Source organism: Cladophialophora immunda (assembly GCF_000835495.1).
Source record: "Cladophialophora immunda strain CBS 83496 unplaced genomic scaffold supercont1.5, whole genome shotgun sequence".
Taxonomy (NCBI): Eukaryota; Fungi; Ascomycota; class Eurotiomycetes; order Chaetothyriales; family Herpotrichiellaceae; genus Cladophialophora; species Cladophialophora immunda.
The window spans coordinates 1,746,502-1,765,348 of NW_015622545.1; the positions used below are offsets into that span (position 1 = coordinate 1,746,502).

An 18,847-nucleotide genomic window follows, 5' to 3' on the forward strand; every position below is an offset into this window, starting at 1 on the left:
GATAAGGGATACACTGGACGCCATCTGTCAGGCTGAACGGAGTGGTTGCCCTCGAATAAAAGTGCCAGGCAAATAATGTGACACGGCTTAAGATGGAAGCTGGGTGGATAGAAATGAGAATCCCGCTCATATCCGAATCGGGAGAGCAGGTTTTCGGTGATGGTCATTCCACTCACCCGATCCACATTGGTCTATCGTGTTCTGGCTCTCTACTCTCTGCGTTATAGCCTGTTCGATTACGTCAATCGCCTTGTTCATTGTCTAGGCGGGCCAGCGATTAGACCTGGATTTATCAAGGGAGTTGGAACTCTAGTAGTCTCCTCGAGGGGCACTCGGTAGGGCAGGTACCGTCTCCTCTTACCAGCCTATAGTCGTGTTCGATTATCTAGAACTTAGGCTAAGTATCACTACGCTAAATAGGCGATTGCTAGGGGTGTCAAACATCACTGGTAGCTCACTTTATACTACGTTCTGGCGTGTTGCCAGCCGTAGATAGCTTCAGCAATTGCGGACAATCATGACTTAATGTGCTCATTCGCATTTGTCGAGGCTAGTTCTGAGATGGGATCGCGGTAGAGCGAGTCCTTCAATCCCTTCCCGTGAAGCAGTCTATTGATCTTCATCCGCGCCCCCTGATCAGTTACTGTTGGTTTCACGTCTTCTCCCAATTGGGCGAGAATAAGCCAGAGACATTCATGCTTCATCCTCATATCCCGCCCACCCGAAAGACAGAATCCCAGACCACCGATCGAATCTGCATACAGTCAAGTTCTCTGCACTCAACCCAGGAGACGTATAAACAAGCTTTCCACTCAGCGTTGTACTACGCCGTCTCCATCTTCCGGCCCGACCCCCGGAGCATTTGGCGATACAAAACCGGCGCGATATGTGGGAACGCGACTCGCACGCTTAATTCAAGAGTAACAGTAGCCACCGGTGAAAGAGTGGCCTCGCCGCCATCTGATCTCGTCCCCGCCTCTTTGTACAGCCAACCTTGGTGTTGACCTCTCAGTCATTCTGTGAATTACGCAGGAAGCCTTGTTGCCTAGTCTCGACTAGCTTAGTAGTTCGTTTGCGGACTCGTTTACCTCTGCCACTGCCAATGCCAGGAGGCGCCGTTGACGGAGGTAGTCGCTCCCAGCCCCGTTATCGACAGGATCCGTAAGGAATTGTGGTGGCAGCGAGGTCAGATTGCGATTGTGTGACTTGCAGAAACGAATGCCAGCCAAATTTGCTGTGCCAAGCCTCTACTAGGCATGAATAGGTAAAATAAGCGAATTCGCCGTGGTACGAAATCGCCATCGAGCTCGCCACCCGGAGGCATTCCCATAAGACATGTTAGCCAGTGGCTCGTCAGCCTTTATCCAACGAATTCTCTACAGCACCAAAAAAACCCAAGACTATTCTACCCAGCCTGGTGCCTAAACTCTCACTCTCACGCTTCGCTCTGAGCGCCGTCACTCCCCAACTGTAACTTGTGGAGGCTGAAGTGAAGTCCTCCCGCATCTAGGACCAGTGACGCTAGTGAATGGGCTGCTGCGCCACGATTGGCTGAGCTAGTGACGCCGTTTCCTATTTGAGCGGGCACTCACGTGGCGCTCTCCTTGTCTGCCTTGCCAAGCTTGCATGATCCGGCTGCCTACAGCCTCATGTGATTCTACTCGAGTCACCCAAGTTTTATAAGCACTTGGATTCCTCTCCTTCTTCCCTCTCTTTTCGTCTTTCCAGCAACCCAACACTGACTTCTCCATCATGTCGTCCTACTTTCACGACCAGCGTCGCTTATGCGGGTGTTGGTTTGTCACCAAAGAGGCCGCAGTTGCAAGACAGTATCTTCCTCAGATCGAATTGTCCTCTCACACAAACATCCTGGCTACAACGTCCCGCACCACACTGACGCAGACTTTTGTCAACAACCAAGACCACAGCCTTGAGGAGGTCCGCTACACATTTCCACTCTACGACGGAGTCAGCGTGGTTGGCTTTAAGTGCACTGTTGGCTCCAAGACCATCGTCGGGGTAGTCAAAGAAAAACAACAGGCGAGGGCAGAGTACCAGGAAGCGGTGGAGCGGGGCGAGACTGCAGGTCTGCTCGAACAACTGCCTGAAGCCGCTGATGTTTTCACCACGTCCGTCGGCAATGTCCCTGCGAAGGAGAAGCTCCATGTCGAACTGGTTTATCTCGGCGAGCTCAAACACGATGCCGAGACCGATGGCTCTCGCTTCACCATTCCGACCATCATTGCGCCTCGATATGGGTCACTGTCGAGTGACTCCGCTACGGCCATGTCCAGCACACAGATTGACAAAGGCCGCATCGCCATCTGTGTCGATGTCACCCTTGAAGAAGGCTCGATCGTTCAGGGTCTACAGTCTCCAAGTCATCCCATCGCAGTCACCATGGGCCGCACCTCCGTCATGGAAGAGGACTCCTTCAACAACAACCATGCTTCAGCGACGCTCACACTTGGTACCAGCGAACTCCAGAAAGACTTCATCGTTGTTGTTCTCGCCAAAGTCACTGGAAATCCGAACGCCTTCCTCGAGACACACCCTTCTATCCCCAACCAACGCGCCCTCATGACCACGCTAGTGCCCAAGTTCAATCTCCCCAATATCTCGCCCGAGATTGTCTTCATCGTTGACCGAAGTGGGAGTATGCATGGGAAAATAGAACTCCTCGTCGCTGCCATGAAAGTCTTCCTGAAATCGTTGCCGGTTGGTGCCAAGTTCAACATTTGTTCCTTTGGATCGTCGTTCTCGTTCCTCTTCAAGAAGAGTACAACATACGATCAGTCAAGTCTCAAGGATGCCCTCAACCACCTGGACACGTTCGACGCAAATTACGGCGGTACGGAAATGCTGCAACCCGTCAAGGCCACAGTGGAGAACCGCTTTAAAGATCTTCCGCTTGAGGTCATGTTGCTCACGGACGGCCAGATCTGGAATCAGCAGGAGCTGTTCACTCTCGTGAAGGAGACGCCCAACGCACGCTTCTTCTCTTTGGGGATTGGTCACGGTGCTTCACCGGCACTGGTCGAGGGGATCGCCCGCGCCGGAAACGGGTTTGCGCAGTTCGTTGGCCCCGACGAAAAGATGGACAAGCGGGTTGTGCGCATGTTGAAAGGTGCCCTCACACCTCACGTGACTGACTATACACTTGAGGTCAAATATACGGACGATTCTGAAGAGGAAGACTTTGAGATGGTTGACCGAGAGAACAAGGAAGAAGCTGTGGTTCCTGTTGTGTCCAAGAAACCCATTTCCCTCTTTGACCCCACGGCTACCGAGGAACCAACCAACCCTCCTGCCAACCGCTATGACAACTTGCCGGCCATCTCAGTCCCTAAGGTCATTCCAGCACCGTACAAGATTCCCGCGCTCTTCCCATTCAGTCGCACCACCGTCTATCTCCTGCTGTCACCCGAGGCGCCACGGAAGACCCTGAAATCGGTGGTGCTTCGCGGCACCAGTTCTCATGGCCCTCTTGAACTGGAGATTCCCGTCCAAGACGTCGGCGTGGGCGAGACAATTCATCAACTCGCGGCTAAGAAAGCCATCCTCGAGCTCGAAGAAGGGGGTGGCTGGATTGCCAACGCACGAAATGCTGACGGCCAGCTCTTGAAGTCAGTGCATGAAGGAAAATGGGATCTTATCGTCGAACGAGAAGCTGTCCGTTTGGGGGTTGAATTTCAGGTTGGAGGGAAGTGGTGCTCGTTTGTTGCTGTGGATAACAATGCGAAGACAGTCGAAGAGCATGCGTCCAAGCCCCTCCCCCTGCAACCCAGACGTCGACTCCTCCCGGATCGTGATATAATGGATACATCGCTGCCTGAGCTGAAGAGGTCGCAGCTGCGGGAGCTGGCCAGCATTTGCTCGGCTACGGTTCCCGCCCCTCCGCCTGCATCTTCCAGTATGCTGTTTTGTGCAGCCCCGCCAGCTCCTAGTCAATCTTCCCGCAGCTTCGGTGGCGGCGAGGCGCGCTTCACGGACATCCGCCGCCCTCCAGCCGGTGGTGGTGGTGGTGAGATGCGCTGTTCAGACCTCGGCAGCCGACCAGCCGGTGGTCGTGGGGGATTTCTTTCTAGAAGCGTCAATACTACACCACCGTGGCGGGCAAAGTGGAGTCGCTCCGGATCTGGTAGTGCGGGACAAGAAGCCCTTCCGGGGGAGGAGGCTGGACCACCCAAGGCTCCTGTCGACATGTCTGCGTTGAGCAACGGCGAAAAGATGCATCGGCTCATCGGATTGGTCGAGTTTGATGGGTCATGGCTCCGTTCCAACCATCTTCTCGCCCTCCTCGGTGTCACTGAGCAACAATTTACCAGCGTCAGTGTGCCCGTCGCCGACGCAGGCGCGGACACTGTCAGAGCTACGGTGCTGGCGGTCGCGTGGTTGAAGGCCAAAGTTGCGTCCGAGAAAGATGTCTGGGAGATGGTGGCGGAGAAGGCCACGGAATGGTTGGCGACGAGACTGGGGGGCGAGGAGAAGGCGAACAAGGCCATTGAGCAGGCCGAAAGTCTTGTCTGAAGAGACACGAAGTGTGATGCTCAGGACGCGTTCTACATCAAGGTCGGTCGGGATGCTGTTTCCAACCCACTAAGCAGTGGAACGAAAAGCACAGGATTAATCACTAGGGGAAATGATCAGAGAAATACCAAAAAAAAAAGGCAAGGGATGAGTGTTTGATTGCTTGAAAAGGAAACAGAAATACCCGGGGGGAGAAAAAAAGGATGGGAGGATATTGTTCTTTGCACAACGAGAGATACCCAAAAGGGATGGATTGAGGAAATGGAGATAGGTTGAACATCATGGTCAGTTGAGACAGTGGTTCAGGGATTTGCAGATACTGCTGCTGGCTGAGAGATAGCAACGATCATGGTTGACACTGCCAAGGTAACAATGTGCCCTTTGGTGCGAAAAGCACTGGGAAGACTTGAATGCTTGATAATGATTCAGCAAGCCCCTCTTTTTGAGCATCTCTATTCCCTCGCCAGGAATCAGAAACATACTGGTGCCCAAGCAACGCTAAGCCGGAGACGCTGGCGCAACAGATCGACGGGGAAGACTAGATGTGGAGGCAATATTCGCTTTGGGGAGCAAGAACCGTGAACATGAGAAATCCCGTTGACAGAATTGGCTTCCTTGGACTCAAATGAAAGGTTCTCCTGGTCGTACATGTTCTCGGATCCATCTTCGACCAGGCGAAAGAATGGTAGAAATCCTCATACCGCCGGATCGGGCTCATGAGCCGGCTTCGAAGAACCCCCTTTGTCGTGGAGGATCTCGGGCAAGCTGTGACTAAGACGCTCGGGATCAAACCACTCGCAGGTTGCGGTCGGATCCCCATCCAGGTCTCTGCAGCGTTCGGTCCAAACACGAAGAGCGACCATGACACCGACGCCATCAAGATACGCGTGAATGAAATATGAGGTCTTGTAGTAGGTAAAAGTCTCTGACAGTCGTGACGGACGCGTACAAGCCAGATCCCATTGACCAAACCAAGGGGCCCTGCTCAACGGCCGAGTTTTGTGGCATGATTGGGCCTACTAAACATTTAGTTGAGGCTTTCGTCATCGCCTCGACAACGAGGAAGACACATTGTCTCTATTGTCCTCGACACCGAGTCAATCGAGCCTATCAACTCAGACAAGGTGATTGCCAGTGCTGTAAATGACCCTTCGTGCATCCTGACCCCGATTTCGTGGACCTACCGTCTTCTCGGCCTTTTGGCCACCCTCGTCCCTAGTATCCTGCCGCCGTGGGCTAAACACCTTGCTAGGCATCTACACGATGTACCTTATATAGGTGCATTCCTGCGCTTGATCGCCCCTCCGCCACCACCACCACCACCGCCCGAGTTGATGTCCATCTCCCAGCCAGCCGACTTTGAGTGTCGGTCATAGTGATGATGAGAGATCGACTGGCGAGGAAGAGCCATGCTGCGGCAACTGCAGCACAGTGCTGCTGAATTTTCTCATTTAAATCTGCGAATTGTAAGTCAACAACAGCACAGAGGTGGCTGAAGCCTACATACCCAAAGACATGAAAGGCAGGAGCATCGCGAGCCTGAATCCGGCGTACCACCGCACCCACCACTGCCATCGCCGACTCCCACTGAGCGACACAGTGCGTGGACAGTTTGTGCCATGGAGTGCGGACTGCCGCCACTGCGTTGCCGTCGCGAAGGAGGTCTGCCCACAAACTGGCATTGCGCTGGCCGTCTGCCCACATCCACACCTGGAGCCACGTCTGGCGATCTTGAGGTGTCTGCCACATGTGCGGACCAAGGGACTTTCCAGAACCTCCATTGAAGAGATTTTCGAGATTCCGCTGGGGAGGCTGATTCAGCTCCAGGAACTCGCTCCTAAAGCCTGGAGTTTGGAAGTGAGCGTCTTCAAGGCGGTGTCTGGTGGCGGGATCACGGCCTCCGAGGGATCGCCACATCTCCACCTCGAAAGTCAGGCTTTTAGCGTCTCTGACCGAAACCCGTACTCGCAAATCCGTAGCGCAATATCCACAGCTGATCAAGTCATGACATAATGGCGTTGGCTCGAAGCCGCTGGGCAGGTGCCAGACGCCCTCAAGAAGCACTGAAGGGAGAGAGTTTCTCAGATGGACGCAGCCGATGCCGTTGAACTTGACCATTTCCGGCATCAGTGAGTACCCGAGTGTTCGATCGACATAGCCCGGCGAAGGCCTCAGACGGTGTTTGGGAATCGGAACGCGTAGCCTGTAGATACCATGAAGGATGAGCTTCCCCTGTTGCACCCGGGCGTCGAGAGATCTAGCCACCGTCGAACCGCGGGTCGGATACCATCCACCATCACTATTGCATTCGTGGGCGAGTTTGTGAAGTTGTGGACCATACTCGGCACCCTTTTCGTGCCCCCTTACAAAGGCGTCTACCATCTCCCGCGAAACACAAGTGGGGCGGTGGACGTAGCACAAGAGTGAGCCACGATTGAGAAGAGGATGGTTCTCGTAGTTCGGACAACGCCATTTGGGTTTCTTTCTCCAGTCAAACAAAATGTTGCAGCTGTAGCATGCCAGTAGATGGGGCAGATCCTTCTCCAGCAGTCGAACAAACCGAGCCTTTTCTTCGGGATCTTGCATTCGTAGATCGAGTTCGTCAGCGAGAGTAGCATGGTAGTACTTGGATGTCAGAATGAGACATGCAACCGCACTCAGAGGCAGAAACGAGACGATGAGGAGGAGAAGTTCTGTCGGCAAGCTGGTCAACAGCGGTACCAGGTTCTCCGGGAGAAGAGTGAGGCCAGGCTGACGGCCCTTCTTTCGTGGTTTGACAATGGAAAGAGGAGTGGTCATGGTTCGAAGGTGTGTGCTGAAGGCAGATTCAAGGCTGCAGAACTGATATCGAGGGCGTGTGCTGAAGGACCAAATGTAGGAACGGGGGATGAGAGTGCTGCTCGCGAATCTACCCCTCCCTTGTGCCCATGCGAACGGATGGATCGCGGCGGGCAGCAGGGAGAGCAAGTGTCGACCTGGACAGAGGCAGGATAACAATGGTAAGGAAAGAGTGAGCGAGGGAAGTTGCTGGCGCTGGCCTCATTGTCTGCCTCATCGCTTACCACGAGCCTGTCACGAGCCGCCATCGTCAGTGCCCGCTAGCCAAGCCACTAAGGACATTCTAACGAGCCAGGCTAGCGACGTTAGTGCGGCTCTAAAGAAGCTTAAACTCGGTAGGACAAAGGATCGAATACCTCATCTCGAAGTACATACCGGTGCCCGGCCTCAACATATCGCGCCCCGCGTTGTGTTCTAGAATACTCGGCGCAAAGAGAAGCTTTGGGAAGAGGGATCTGACCCCTTCGCATGTTGCTCGGACTTGCAGCTCAACACGTTCCCCCATGGCGCTGAACCACACATCCGATGCGGTATTCAGCGACGACTCTGATTACATCTGGCACAGCCACCCGTTTAGAACCATAGCAGTAGAGCTTTACTCATCCCTTGCGTGCGTGACCCAGCTCAATCCCGGCTCGGCTGCGCAATTTCCCCTGCCCTGGATCCCTTGATCCCTTAGGACCGGCCCGGCTTGGAACGTAATCTTCACCCAGTCTCTCGGTACCGTTGTCTTCACTTTCATCCTCTTTGGAAGAGTCACTATCATTCCCGGCCCAGACCATCCGAGTTGTGAGATTGTTGTGCTTTGTTCTCTAAATCAAGCCTCTTGTCTTTTGCGGTTGCGACCTCACCTCGCTCGATTTCATCACAGACTTGATCAAGTGAGATCTGAATAGTTGCGCCATGGAGTGAAGATGGTACGAAGGACGGCGGTGCTATGTCGAACACAGAAATTTGTAGAGGAGGACCAGGGACTCGCTCGCCAGTCTGGGTTCGCACTTCCTGGGCACCAAAGTCAGTGGCGATGTCATAAGGTGTAGCCGAGATACTGACTTGAGAATCGTGTCTAAGTTGACCACCGGTGGTTGTATCAGAATTGTCGCGTTGCCAAATGTGCAAAGTGACTTTCTTGGAGCGAGTATAGTCAAGAGAGATGCCAATAACTTTTTGAGTTTCTAGCGAGGTTTCGAAAAGGTAGAATTGCGCCAATTTCTCGAGGTTTTTGGATTTCTGCGAATATGCCACCTCTATAGCAAGACCATAGAATGCATCGTCGCAATAGCAGAAGTAATCATCTGGTTCATGCTTGCCTGGGTCTTGTTTGCTCCTCACACATCTGGAGCGAAGGCTCCTGATGTCATGCTTGAACTGCTCATTTTCTGGTGTACCATGGCATATCGATCCTAGCCCTCTAAAGAGGAGCATAGCGAACCCCGCCGCGGTATATTCATGGGTAAGGGAAGGCATTCGATGAACAAAGGTTTGGGTTTGGGAGAAATAGTCACACCTAAAATATCTTCACATTAGCTACAATCCAGCTGGTGGTTAGTGTTTGTACGTACCGCAATTTGTCGTTGTTGACCTCGTGTTCAAGAAGTCTTCGGAGGATGTCCCACTCAGAAGGGGTTACTTGATATGTGTTCCACTCTGTACCGGAAACTCGTCCAGAGAGGCGTGCTTGTACGTCTTGGACAATGAAGGACACGGTGGGAGGGCAATTCAAAGAGCTGGAAGTGGAATGGTCGGAGGGAGGGAAGACATCGTCAGAAAGCGTAAGTGCGCTGTTGTGGCATGGTTTGGAGGACGCAGTCGGTCTTTCTGTTGCGTCCATGGGCTTAAAACTTGCGGGCGCCGGCGCGGCTTGTGTATGTGATGCGGCATGTGTATTTGGTGCGGCTTGAACCCCAGCATCGCTGCCGCGACGGTAAGGAAGGTTCTGCATTGCAGTCGGTAACACAATGAGGATAGACTGACGGCAGGAAAACAAAGACTGCGGAGGACGTTTTGTATGCGGGGTTCACGTATACAAGACAAACAAGCACGTGACACTGTTTGTCCTCTGCATTTTGGTTTCCTCGTTCATTGTTAATTTGCAATCTACCTACTTGCTGGGAGACTCTTCACCTTCCGTACGCCGCCGTGTTGGCGAAGGAGACAGGAGGTGTGGGATTAACTTGATTGATTATCTATGTGATCGATGGGGTCGCGCGGCAGTTTTACGTGCCGGCGTGAAAACTGTCTGGCTAACCTTCCCGATAGGGTTAGGGCAACAGGAGGCAGGAGAGAGCAATGCGCCGGTGAAATGTTGCAAAGATTCCCATGAGCAATATCTTGCTTCTTGCTTCCAACTTCAACGAACGGCGCTCTGCTGGTTTGCATGTATTGGATGGAACAGGATACTCTATCCCATATGTTGCCAACTTTCTGCTTGCCAAATGCGCTTGGTCTGTCGAGCAACTCGCGATTACCACTGATCCACTTCCTGGGCAATTCTAGGTGCCTCGCGACATGTTGCCTGGTTACATCGTAAGCCTGCTACCAGCTCCCGCCCCAGTCTTGTGTCTGATTTGAGGAGGTAGCCACACGCATGTGCCGGGAAGTCCAGATAGCCCGAGAGGCGTTGGTCCGCATGCGCTTCGAGGCACGCGCAGATTTCCCAGCATTCAACTCTAGCCCTCTTGCCACACCACCACCAGTTCTTCGTGCAGAGCAGAGCGAGCCAGTACGAAACCAGCCACAGAGCTCTCGGATCAAGGGCATTACACAAGGACAAGAAGACCGAGGTTATGCTCTCTGTCAGTTGAAGATATCGGAGAACGCTCAGATCATCTTCCGGGCCCACGGCCAGAACACGGCACAGTCTGCGCAATACCCGGAGATACGGGTGATTGTCGCAAGAGGAAGACTCCTTGACCGCGAAGATTTCGACAAGTTCACTCGGGATTCCCTCTGTTCCCATCCTGTTGTCGAACAGAGCGAGAAGCGCGGTTTCAACACCCCGGAATGCACCGAGCCACATACTCTCGACACGGATATTGGACAGCTGAGCAAGTAACGCACCGAGGCCAAGTTGGTTTCCGAGCCAAAAGAACGGTACTTCTCGGTCTCTCAAAGGGACTGTACCGTTGGTATCTACATCTGCCCAGGAAATGGCTCCAAGGATCATGACCGTTGTCAATGCTGCGTCGACATTATCCCTCCATGATTCATTGAGACAGCGTCTTAGGCCGGAACAAGCATGCATGGCATGGCGGGTTTCGGCTTCAGATCGTTTGAACTGTGGCTGGCTGTGATGCCGTCGATGTGAGGCTGACGCTGCGAGCACCGCATGTATCACATGTTGCTTCTGGTTTCATGAAATCAGCGACGCGGTTCGGACGGAGAAAGGCCGACTGACCACCGTTGCCATTCCGATGACGTTCTTACACAAATCCGCCCAGCTAGGGAACGGCATTGTATCGGCTGCCACGATCGAGACGAAATACTCGAAAAGTGACTGGTCCTGATCGATCAGAGGAGTCTCCTTGCCAAGTTCGAGTTTCAGTCTTGGCCGTACGGCCCGCAAAGGCGCGAGAACCGTGTTACCGGCATCATAGGAACATGGGCGATTGTATTTTGTACACTGCTGGCAAGCGGGCTTCTGTTCGCCACACTGCGGACACGTCAACTGAGCTGTTCGGCAAGGTCTGTTCTGCAAGCCTGCTTACCTTGATGCGGCGTCGTTTGCATGTCAGGCAGCCATCTCGCGACTTTCGATGGTGCTTGCGGGGCTTGTATTGCTGCGTTCGTCCTCGTTGGGCGCTAGGGGCCTTGAAGGACAGGATTTTGAATGTCCCGCGTCTGGTGTCTGGCATGGCTGTTCGGTGTTTGGAAGACGAGGTTGACACGTAGGAAATGCTTCCTTTTGAGAGGTTTGATGCGGGCGTGCCGATCGCTCGTTTACCTCTTTGGGACACAAATACGAGTACGTCCGAGACAAGGTGGAGGCCAAACCTAAATCTCCGCATGTGGCAGCCACTGAGATTCAGGGCAGTAACTCGGTATAAATGTGGGTCCTTGCTCACGAAGAGTCTCCGCAAAGTGGCCAGCCTGGTCCGGGACCTTCTTGGGCCATGAACAGGAAAGGAAGGACGACCTCGATGATGGGTGCAGTCTTGTGGCGCCGCCTAGGCCCAACACCGTAAACGAGGACAGACTAACGGAGCAAGGCTGCATTGTTCTCCATGAACGTGACGTTCTCCATGAACATAACGTTCAACTCAACTGAACCTGAACTGGGATGCCTGCACTCGGTGGAGCATCATCCCCGCGTCGAAGTATAAGAACAGGCGGCTGTACCATTGAGAACGGTACACCTTCCAATAGCCCTCGCAGTTTCGATCCCGAACCAAGCTCATAATGTATGCCCAAACCTATTCCGCGCCTCTTGGCCTAGCCGTTGCCATCGCATTGCTGCTACCGGCCCTCTCAGCTGCACAGGTCTCGCCGCCCGTCGTAAAGACACCGGAGGCCAACTTCCAAGGGGTCGAAGCACTCCCCAGCGTGGACGCGTTCCTTGGAATCCCCTACGCCGAGCCTCCTGTCGGATCGCTTCGATTCCAACCACCACGACGTCTGAACGAAACCAGCGGCTACCCACGAGCACAGCCTAATGGCACTACCCTCACCACGGGGTTCGGTCCGGTGTGTCACCAGGTCCACTACGACAGCCCGATGCTGCCTCAAAATCTGCGCGAGAGTGTGCTGCCGGACGAAGATTGTTTGACCCTGAACATATGGCGGCCGTCGTCGTCGAATCTGACCGAGAGCAAGCTTCTCCCGGTCATGATATGGGTGCATGGTGGAGCCTTCTCGGAAGGAGGCGGGAGTGTGCCGAGTGAGTTGAAAACAGTTCAATAATCAGGCCAGGTCTCTGACTTTGGGGGCAGTCTACAACCCCCAGCACCTCGTCGAGCAGAATCCATCTGTCATCGTCGTGACCATCAAGTTGAGTTCGCCGGCAGACAGCTACCCGTGCCCAGGGCCCCCAGAACAGCGCTAACTCTCTCGCTAGCTATCGCCTGGGTATCTTCGGATTCCCCATCTCCAAGGTCCGTCGCGGCAACCTGGGTCTCCTTGACCAACGCACCGCCGTAGAATGGATCCGCGACTACATCGGATACTTCGGGGGAGACCCGGCGAGGATGATCCTCTTTGGCGAGTCGGCGGGCGCGGTGTCCATATCAGCGTACTCATACACGTACAAGGACGATCCCATCGTCAATGGGCTCATCCAGCAAAGCGGCGTGGCCACGGGAATCGGGGACGCAGATGGAACGACGTGGACGCTAGCTGCAACCGCGGTTGGGTGCAATGATACCGAGAACCCGGTCAAGGAATTCGACTGCATGATGGCGCTCCCGGCCGCGGCACTCACCAGGGCTGTCTCAAACGCGTCCGTGAACTCCATCGGATCGCCGAACGGGGGGTCCCCGTTTGTCGACAACGTCACCGTCTTCTCCATCGCAGATTACACCGCGAAGGCAGAGGCGGGCGACTTTGCAAAGATTGTGAGTCTCGACTCTCTGCATCTTGACAGATGCTGTCATCTCTTTTCAAAACACCCGCTCTGATGCGCGATGCTGTGATAGCCCGTCCTGCTCGGCACCAACAACAACGAAGGCAATGGCGTGGTCAATTACTCGCCAGAATATGGGCTAAACACGACGTTGGCGGACGCTGTGACCATCGCGGCATTCACGTGCCCTGTGTCCCAACTAGCAGGGTAAGATTCACCGTCCTTCCGCGAGTGACGAGAGAAGGGGTGCCTGACAACAATCTTACATAGACAACTCCGTGGCCATGGGATCCCGGTCTGGCGGTATCGATACATGCCTGTCTTTCCATCGGTGACGTTCTACCCATTCTCAAAGACCTATCACACTTGTCAGTCATGGCGGTTGCCGAAACCGACCCATTGACACTCTCGCTGACAAGCTCACAGCCGAGATCCCAATCGTTCTTGGGTCCTTCCGAAGCATCATCCCGTACAAGACGCCCACGGAGGCAGAGATCCAAGCGAGCAAGCTTCTCCAGAGAGCATGGGTCAGTTTCGCCCGCGACCCTCACCGCGGTCTGCGGGACGAGATGGGCTGGCCGCTGTACAATGCGAGCGGTAGGTACTGGCTTTGAGACTTATTCCCTCGCGGTTTTTACATACGAGGCCGCATTGCGGGAGTGGCTGGCTGGCTGGCTGACTGCTGTGGTGGAATAGAGCCGACTCTCATCACCCTCTTCACGAACAACGAGGTTCAAGTGAACATGACGGACCCGGGCATATATGATGGGGCCTGCGCGAACGCACCGGCGGTGTCCTGGACGGATTTAGCGGCTCCAGCGCCTGGGCCTCCTGCGTGAGGTTCAATCGCCGCTGGTAGACTGATAGAGGGGAAGGTTAGGGCTAGGTCGCGAAGAAGGGCAGCTGTGCAGTGATCATACATCCCTGCAGGAAGGAAATGGTGGCAAATACTACTACTGAGAACTTTCACTGATTGGCATCGGGTGGAAGAGTGTTCTCGACAGCCAAGTACTTCCCGAGACCGCCGTCCTCTTCACTTCACAGATACAGTTCCCCGCCGTAATAACGTAGAAATGGAGTAGGTATGAGGTTGTCCACTCAAGTCCGATTCTTTGTGTCCAAGACTTGAGAAGTCTTTGGATGTGGGCTGATAAAATGCTTTGTCTCGTGAATGACACATGAGCAGGGCGGCGATACAATGGCGTGGAGGGGCGGCCACTCGCCCGATCTTGCCTAGTCACCTGCTCGACCTCCGACGATTCCTCACTATCTCGGCTCAATAATATAGATCTAAGCGCCCGGGAAATGTCGTTGGGTCAGGGACCAACCAAGCCGTGGTGGCGGTGGAGTCTCAAGTGGATCTCGATCTGGACTATTCCGGAAGAAGCAATCATGCACCAAACATCCCCCCTCCCACACGCCGTATCACTACGGCCGGACTGCCAACAAGATCCTGTCCAAAACAGGCTGGGGCTGGGGTTTCTTTGGCAAATAGGAGCGGATGTGGAGAAGGCACAGCGAGTGCCTTCTCGCAAGCCCAGCCCAGGGGGGAACATTCAAGAATGGCTTCTCTGCCGTGTGATCAAAATATCCAAAGGAGCTTGTCTTGCACATCATTCCATCCCAACCATCCCCCCGACAACGGCCACCCAGCAACATCAGTCCGGTGTATAGCTAACTCGACCACTGGGACCATTGGACTCCCTCACATCAGCCATGACGGCGTCTGCAAACTCGGTGGCGTGGGCAGTAAGATCTCACCAGCCTCATCTCGTCGCTTGATAGAGGTTAGACGCCGTTGACTTTGTTTCTTCTTCCCCAGACCACCCTCTTGTCTCAAGCCCGTCCGGAACAGGTATTCTTCCCAGGCACAGCGGCGTACGAGCTGGCCCGGAACGGCTTCTGGTCCAACATCCAGAAAGAACTGCAGCCAGCCTGCATCTACCAGCCGCGCAATGCAGCTGATGTCTCCTTAGCCGTGGTGATATTTAACATCACCAAATGTCCCTTCAATGTGAAGAGTGGAGGGCACGGCCGGTTTGCCGGGGAATCGAGCATCGGTAACGAGGGTGTGTTGATCGACCTCGCCCACATCAATCACATCAAGGTCTCAGACGACCGCAAGAGCGTGGCCGTCGGGCCTGGATTGCGGTGGGTGGACGTGTATGGGTGCCTGGAGCCCCTCCATCTCACCGTCGTCGGTGGGCGCGATGCCGACGTCGGCGTCGGCGGCTTTTTGCTTGCAGGTTTGATGAAGCATTTCTCCTTTCCCTTTTCTCCGCTCCAACTCCATACTTTGATGGGTTCTTCTGACTGGAGAATGCTTTAGGTGGCATCGCGTTCCATTCGAGTATGTACGGTTGGGCTACGGAGAATATCCGGTCCATGGAAGTCGTCCTGGCAAGCGGCCTTGTGGTGACGGCGAGCGAGTCTTCCCACCCGCACCTCTTTCGCGCTCTCCGCGGCGGCGGCGGCAACTTCGGGATCGTGGTTTCGTTCGTGCTGGACGCCTATCCATACGCAGGCATGTGGGGGGGCCGAAGGTTCACCAGTGACGAAGACACCGGTGCTTTGCTCGACGCGTTCATGAAATACGGCCACCAGTCGCCCGCCGACCCCAAGGTGTCGGTCATCTTGAACCACACGATTCTCAACGGGGAGTTCGTCTGGGTGAACGATTTGGAGTACTGTGAACCGGTAGTGCTGGCTCCAGACGGCCCCCTCATCCCAGACCTGCTGCAGGACTTCATGAAGCTCCCCACGTCGATGGACGAGACGACCAACACGCACAACTCGGCGCTCACCGTCGCGATGGCTTCGGGATCCCCTCGAGGCTACCGCAACTCGTACTGGGGACTTGCCGCCAAGCTGGATCGCCGGGTTCTCGATTTCTACGTCGAAATGTACAGGCGAGAAGGGGCCAAGCTGGCCCAATTGCCTGGCGTGGGCGCCGGTGGCGACATCCAGGTCATCACAGCGGGGATGAGAGCGGCCATGGGTCGTCGGGGAGGCAACGTCTTGGGCCTTTCAGACTCGACGGAGCCGTTGCTCCTGTTCAACCCGGCTCCTAGGTGGACGGACCCTCGTCACGACGAGATCGTCCTGTCGACTATCAACACCATCATCACGGCCACCGAGGCCAGAGCCCGTGAGCTGGGTCTCGCCCACTCCTTCCTCTATATGAACTATACGGCCGGCTGGCAGGATCCAATTGCCGGGTATGGCGCCGAGCAGAAGCGCTTCCTGCAGAGCGTGTCTCGCAAATACGACCCAGAGGGATTCTTCCAGACCATTCGCAAGGGAGGCTTCAAGTTGGGTGGAAGTCCCAAGTCTCTACAGCAGTGGGCAGGCTCAAGTTGTGAACGGCCACATAAAACGTAGGATGAACCCTGCACCAAGGTTGAGAGGTGGCGATCGCAAATGGGGGACCAGGAGAGCGACGACATGCTGGATGATTGTAGGTTCTTCATATGTCCCATCTTGTGAAAGCATGTTGTTTAGAACATGGGTCAATAGTGTGCCACGCAAAGTTCCCCGAGATTAGGATGGAAGTTCGACCCTGAAGCTAGTTAGAAAAGGCATACATCGCACCACACAGCACGGCAACAAGATATCTGGTCATACCATTGTATTTGCACTTCGGACCCTATGACGCTTTTAGCCAAAAGGAAAATCCACCTTGTGTTTTCGAACCATGTCCGCTAGACCTTGCAGTCCGTAGACCGAGTCAGGAGCGTCCCAGACCCATTGCAGCGTCTGCTTTATTCGCCGTGTGAGGGGAATTCCCTGGGTCATGAATGACAAGATTCGTTCCTGTTGACTGCGCGTTGTGGTGTACGTGGCGACCACCGACATGGGCCAGAAGAGCACATTGATCCAGGACGTCCCGAGGACGACAGTCATGAGCTCAATGGTCTCTTCGACGAGCGGCCCTAAACTGTCCCGCAGGAAATCTACGTCGTCGTAATAGGATGAGTGCAGGAACATGAGGAGAGTGTTCCTCACAACGTTTCCGGCCGCGATGAAGTCGCCAATGTTCTCTGATCGCATCCCATTTTCCAATCTAGTTCCGTCCTGATCCGTCAGTAGAGACCATGTTTGGATAGTGTACCGTAATTGCTCAAACGTCACCCAGCAGCCCATATCGCAGGCTTGTGACCACTCGAGTTTCCGAAGACTTGCTAGATGACATATGAACGGCACCATCTGGTACAGGGAGGCGAACCCCGCGAATACCGAGCCATAGGTTCGGAAGCCATGTAGCATGGTCAGATGTTGGCTGGATAATTGACAAGCTGCTTCAATGTCATCTTGCCCCGGCAGCATCCGTAGGCTGGTGCAGAACTCGTAGTACGCGTAATATTCTAGCACGACGCCCACCAAATCAGGAGGATAAGATTGCTCTGACGGTGCTGCCAGAACTGCCTGTGCGAAATGGCGGCTGCCGCGAACATGGTGTATGAGCGAGCCACCGGCGTTGCCGCGAATGCACTGGAGGATACGTTAGTGTCGCCTCCGGTCTCCTCAGCTAGATATATCGTGGTGCGAAGTGCACCGGGAAACCAAACACGGCGGCCAGACGAAGGCTATTTTCGGGTCGCTCACCTCGTGCAGACATAACAGATATGAGGTCAAGAGCAGGCGGACGGCATCACGGGTCCTACCAAAACTCCACTCTGCCGTTGCGGTCTTGAGTTCTTTTAATGCTTTGCCGTAACAACGAAGCCGTCGCGGCTCGACAGCGTCGGTCCCGGCCCCGGGATACCCGCCAACTGACAAGAGAGCATTCATGACCAGGCTGTCGGAGAATGCTATCGGAATGAGATCGTAGAGAAAGGGGTTGGGAATGGCGGGAGGCGCTCCGAAGAGTTGATGCACGGTTTTCTCCACGAACAACCCAAGAAGTCGTCGCGACGGACTGTCCATCATGTCCACTTCTGACGGCAGAGACAGGCAGAGCGGGGTAGACTCCAGCCCGATCGGATCGGGCGTATCCTCCGCTCCCAATACCCCTAGACTTTCAGGCGGGGTGGACGATGCAGCAGCTTTCGTCTTGCGCGGCGTACGCTTGCTGGAAGACAGACCTGTGGCGTCAATGTGAGCTTGGATCAGCCATGACAGCCCTGGAAAGGCCCCATCAACGACGAGCCAACCCTTCCAAGCAGAAGAAGGAATTACCGAGCCTTATTCTCCACGAAAACTCTTCAGAGTTGAGCCAAGAGCAGGGCAGGTCGAGCCTCTGACACGTCGAACACACTGGTCGCTGCTCGTCACATTTCTTCTTGCGGAGCCGACAACAAAGACAGCCTGTTTTACATCGAGACTTCTTGGGGCGCAGTTTGGGGCGCACGGCGGAGAGGGGATGGTTGCAGCGCGAGTCGATCTGTGCCTCCGCCATGTGGGCAAAGGAACGCTATGAGTTCCGCTGCGCAGACGGAACGAAATGACCAGGACAGTGCAGCCCGTGGATGGAGGAGGCGAGGGCCTTTCGTATGCTCTGTCACGATCAATCTGGGGTGATGGCACGGCGGGAAAGTAGTTCATATTCGAACTTGACGGAGGTGATGGTTACAAACATTGAAAGTGTAGCACACGATAGAGCAGAAGAAGTTGGGGCGACAAACAGGACCCTTATCTTTAGCCTGGTGCCCCGCGTTGCCCAGGCCTCGCAGGGCCAGCTAGCACCTAGATAGGCATGGTAGGCTGTCCCCCAGGCGCACTAGGCGCACTAGGCGCACAGACCACGCCCAAGAATGCCGAACATGCCTAAAGAAGCCCGAACTGCAGGCTTTTCGAGACTCCCGCTTCGCCCACCACCTCTTATCTTGCTTTTGCCTACGCCGTTCGCCGCATGAAGCGAAGCCCAATCTCCGCAAAGAGATTCCCTACAAGCAACCAGTTAGCCGTTGAGTTGATTGCACA

The 18,847-nt window shown here is 54.7% G+C and overlaps 3 protein-coding genes across 3 annotated transcripts; 2 read left to right on the forward strand and 1 right to left on the reverse strand.

The window, feature by feature from the left end:
• Positions 1 to 1,379: 1,379 nt before the first annotated feature.
• On the forward strand, positions 1,380 to 5,127 carry PV07_08827 (uncharacterized protein). Its single transcript, XM_016396026.1, has one exon. The coding sequence runs from the start codon at positions 1,753 to 1,755 to the stop codon at positions 4,528 to 4,530; it is 2,778 nt and encodes a 925-aa protein (XP_016245882.1). The 5' UTR covers positions 1,380 to 1,752; the 3' UTR covers positions 4,531 to 5,127.
• Positions 5,128 to 5,849: 722 nt separating this feature from the next.
• On the reverse strand, positions 5,850 to 7,510 carry PV07_08828 (uncharacterized protein). The gene is made up of 2 exons (XM_016396027.1): positions 6,038 to 7,510; positions 5,850 to 5,987 (listed from the first exon to the last, which is right to left on the reverse strand). Exons 1-2 carry the CDS (start codon positions 7,327 to 7,329, stop codon positions 5,978 to 5,980), a joined length of 1,302 nt encoding a protein of 433 aa, XP_016245883.1. The 5' UTR covers positions 7,330 to 7,510; the 3' UTR covers positions 5,850 to 5,977.
• A 7,131-nt stretch (positions 7,511 to 14,641) lies between these two features.
• PV07_08829 (uncharacterized protein) lies at positions 14,642 to 16,306 on the forward strand (the record flags this gene model as incomplete). The annotated part of the gene is made up of 3 exons (XM_016396028.1): positions 14,642 to 14,674; positions 14,748 to 15,171; positions 15,255 to 16,306. 3 exons carry the CDS (start codon positions 14,642 to 14,644, stop codon positions 16,304 to 16,306), a joined length of 1,509 nt encoding a protein of 502 aa, XP_016245884.1.
• Between the last annotated feature and the right edge of the window lie 2,541 nt (positions 16,307 to 18,847).

Bases quoted from the DNA above. Each gene is read 5' to 3' on its own strand.
- PV07_08827 (XM_016396026.1), top strand. From the start codon at position 1,753: ATGTCGTCCTACTTTCACGACCAGCGTCGCTTATGCGGGTGTTGGTTT.
- PV07_08828 (XM_016396027.1), bottom strand. From the start codon at position 7,329: ATGACCACTCCTCTTTCCATTGTCAAACCACGAAAGAAGGGCCGTCAG.